The sequence below is a fragment of the Mus pahari genome, chromosome 1 (assembly GCF_900095145.1).
Source record: "Mus pahari chromosome 1, PAHARI_EIJ_v1.1, whole genome shotgun sequence".
Lineage (NCBI taxonomy): Eukaryota > Metazoa > Chordata > Mammalia > Rodentia > Muridae > Mus > Mus pahari.
The window spans coordinates 104,842,546-104,846,233 of NC_034590.1; the positions used below are offsets into that span (position 1 = coordinate 104,842,546).

At 54.4% G+C, this 3,688-nt stretch overlaps 1 protein-coding gene across 1 annotated transcript; it reads left to right on the forward strand.

Moving 5' to 3' along the window:
- The first annotated feature begins 1,395 nt into the window (after nucleotides 1-1,395).
- On the forward strand, nucleotides 1,396-3,321 carry Foxi2 (forkhead box I2). Its single transcript, XM_021222238.1, has 2 exons — nucleotides 1,396-2,005; nucleotides 2,645-3,321. Exons 1-2 carry the CDS (start codon nucleotides 1,438-1,440, stop codon nucleotides 3,082-3,084), a joined length of 1,008 nt encoding a protein of 335 aa, XP_021077897.1. The 5' UTR covers nucleotides 1,396-1,437; the 3' UTR covers nucleotides 3,085-3,321.
- Nucleotides 3,322-3,688: the final 367 nt, after the last annotated feature.

The window sequence follows — 3,688 nt, forward strand, 5'->3', positions numbered from 1 at the left end:
TGTGTGTGTGTGTGGGGGGGATATCAGTGATATCCAAGGGTACTTTCTCCCCCAACCAGCCCTCTGGGGAAGGAAGGTAGGGCCACAGTCTGACTAGAGAGCCCACATGAGTCCATTCCAGACTTCTGTTGTCACTGGCTGGCCACTGCCTTTTCTTAACCAACCTCTTCCCAAGGCTACAGAGTACAGGGGTCAAATTTGAGCTAGATGAAGAATCACTTCTTCCTGCCCCTTGTCATACTGCCTCACTAACTGATTGTGACACACGATGTCTGTGTATCATTACAGCACAGAATTTTTTCATTCCAAGGCCAGGCCAGACCACTGGCCCAAACAGCAGGCACCTCCTCAACCAAAAGCCAGACCAGATTGGACCTTTTCTTTTAGTAGTTAATGTATTAAGTTGCTGTGCTAATCAGGAAGGGTCCCTAGGTCAGCGCAATGTCAGTAATATAGTCTCTCACACTGGAGACAATAATTTGGGGGGATGGTGGGACCCATTGTGGTACCCACCCTGCCCCACTCCCTTATTTCTCCTATGCCAGAAATTTTCTCTCTCCAGTCAGTTGGCCTCAGTGAACAATTCTGAGACACCCCAGTCAGAACTGCACCTCTGTGCCACAGCTGTAACCTTATTTCTTGCTAAGTCCCTACGGTGCCTAAGGCAAGGGCATCTGGGAAACTGAGTGTGCTGGTTAACCAGGACATGGAGCGAGAGAGAAGCCAGAGTCTGATAGCAAGGAAAGCCTGCAGCCTTGTTCTTCAGCATCAAAATGGAGGGATGGATAGCAGCTGGCGCAACTGCAAGGAAGACATTCGTGTCTTAGGTTCTTCAGGGGGATGCCCGGGAAGGCCTTCACTGCTGCTGCTTGCACTAGGTTCCTCAGACTACATGACAAACAGGTCAAGCAAGGGCCCAGACTCTTCCAGCATCTGAAAATCAAGATCCCTTGGGCAGGATTTCTGAGATTTCCAGTGAAACTCACCAGGACTCCCGACAAGACAACTCTCTTTCTACACTTCTTCTTGAGATTCTGTCCGGTACACCCAAGGACCTCATTAGGATTTTATGCCCATGACAATTGCTCTCAATTTTGGGTCTGAGCTGTGCAAAAGGGTCAATGAAGAGAGCAGAGCTCTGTAGCCTAGCCTTAGGAGCTGGGATCTGAGAAGATGTTGAGTCCTTGTCCTCAGAACCACTGCAGGCCACGACCTAACAGAGAGACCTAAGTACCCTGGGAGAGTTCCAGGACTGCTTGTCTGGCTGTCCCAGGGCGGGGCTGAAAACTGACCCGAGGGTGGGGACATGGACTTCACTCCTCCAGGGTGACAAGGGAGGAGACTCCCTTTGATACTCTCACCCCAGTGCTCCCTCCTCCCCAATGGCATTTAAAGGGCTCAGGTCAGGAGTGTGAGGGCAGGGTGAATGGAGCTCCCATGAGCTTCAGCACGGAGCCACCTGCACCGGCCCAGGCCCAGGCCCAGGCCGGGGGAGAGTTGGACATGGCTGGGTTCTGCGACGGCCTGGGCTCCTGCTCGGTCCCGCACGGCCTGACCCGGGCCATCGCGCATCCCCCGAGCTACAGCCGAGAGGATCTGAGCTCTGGCCGGCGCCTGTGGGTGAACTCGGTCGCGCTCAGCCCGGCGCCCTACGCGACAGGACCAGGACCTGCTCCATCCTACGCTGCAGCGACTCTCGCCGTCCCGGGTTCGCTTCTCGGCGTGTCAGGCGGTCTGGCAGGCGCCGATCTCGCGTGGCTGAGCCTGTCCGGACAGCAGGAGCTGCTGAGGCTGGTCCGGCCGCCCTACTCCTACTCAGCGTTGATCGCCATGGCCATCCAAAGCGCGCCGCTACGCAGGTTGACGCTCAGCCAGATCTACCAGTATGTGGCAGGCAACTTCCCCTTCTATAAGCGCAGCAAGGCGGGCTGGCAGAACTCCATCCGCCACAACCTGTCGCTCAATGATTGCTTCAAGAAAGTGCCCCGAGATGAGAACGACCCAGGTAAACAGCAGCACATGCGCCTGGTCCAGTATCCTGGACCCTCCCATCTGGTGGGGCAGCTGGGATAGAAGGGACCCTGAGGGATGCATATGAGAGAGGTGGGGTGATATGGAAATGAGAAACATTTTAGGCAAGGACATTTTCCTAGATGGCGGCAGTGTTCTCGGGTCTTAGTTTCCAGTCCTATGGCCCAGGGCTTTTTGCTTATCTGCTTGAGACCACCTTAGAAAGCTAGCCAACTGAGTGAAGGTCTGTGGGCCTCGATACCCTTCCCTGTAAAATGAAAGAAATGGAGCCTACCTTTTAAAAATCTGGGTAGGATAAGGAGTGATGTGCCTCTGGAAAGCTTTGGACCCTACACAGAGGCCAGACGTGGTTAGCTCCGTTCCACTTGCTGAGCCCAAATAGTTAAGATTCTCTTGGGCAGACTCTCCAGTTTCCAACTAGATGTACTTGGATATTCCCTTAATAGTCCATGCCTGGATCTTTCTGGTGCACTGAAATTCTTGCAGTCTGACTGTGGAGGCCTATTCCCAACACAGTGAACCCTCAAAGCCTGGGAGAAGGAGGGCTCAGGACCCTTTGCAGGACCAGTGGCATCAATAAGGGGCTTTCTGAACTAACTGCCTTCCTCTGCAGGAAAAGGCAATTATTGGACGCTGGACCCAAACTGTGAGAAGATGTTTGACAATGGGAACTTCCGAAGGAAGAGGAGACGGAGAGGAGAGACTAGCGAGGCCTCTGTGCCCGGAGCCAGCAGTACAGAGGGAGCTGCACTGGAGCCCCGTGGCTCCGCTCCCCAGGACCTGCAGACCTCACCATCCCCTCCAGCACCCGAGGCCACCACCACTTGCCTTTCAGGCTTCTCCACAGCCATGGGAGCCCTGGCCAGCAGCTTTGGCACCCTCCCTGATGGTCTGGCCCATGACTTTTCTTTGCGGAGACCACCACCAACTGTGGCTGCCCACAGTCCTCAGATTCCTAACACCGTGCCTGGCTTCGCTCCGGGCCATCAGACTGGGGCTACTGGCTTTAGGGTGGGGCACCTCATCTACAGCCGGGGTGGGACTGAAGTTTGAAGGAAGGCTGGAGACTGGTCAGGTCCTCTGTTCCAACATTGAGCTAAGGTCCTGAATCAGTCCCTCCTGGGAGCCCCACAGGTGCTGCATAGGCGGAGCTCCTGTGTGAACTGGCGGAGGCAGGTAGAGCTTGCTGTGTACCCATCAACCAGAGGAAATATACCCTCTTCTTAAGCTGTTTCTCTGCCTATAGATCCAGCTCTGGGCTCTCTGACAGAGCGCCCCAGAGAGCCTTCTGAAAGAGGTGATATGTTCCTAAAGAAGCCTGGAGGTCTCCAGTCTCCAGAGAGATGTCTGGCAGGTGGGTGGCCACACCTGTTTTTGGTTTCTCTCTACTCCTGCCTCCTCCCCTGCTGTGACTGCTCTCAGGCAGAATCCTGAGAACTTAACTCTCCAGCCTTTCCAGACCTGTTTATTATATTCGGTGACTGGCAAGGAACTCAAAATCACTTGGACCTCTGTACTTTCTGGAGTTCCTTGAGGTTCCAGCTAGCTGTCATGAGTCTTTGTGTCATCTGGCATTCTCTGGGGACACTGGCCATGGACCATGCCAGGACAGATAGGAGGAATACTTTCCCTGGAAGAGAGCAGAGAGCAAACTCTT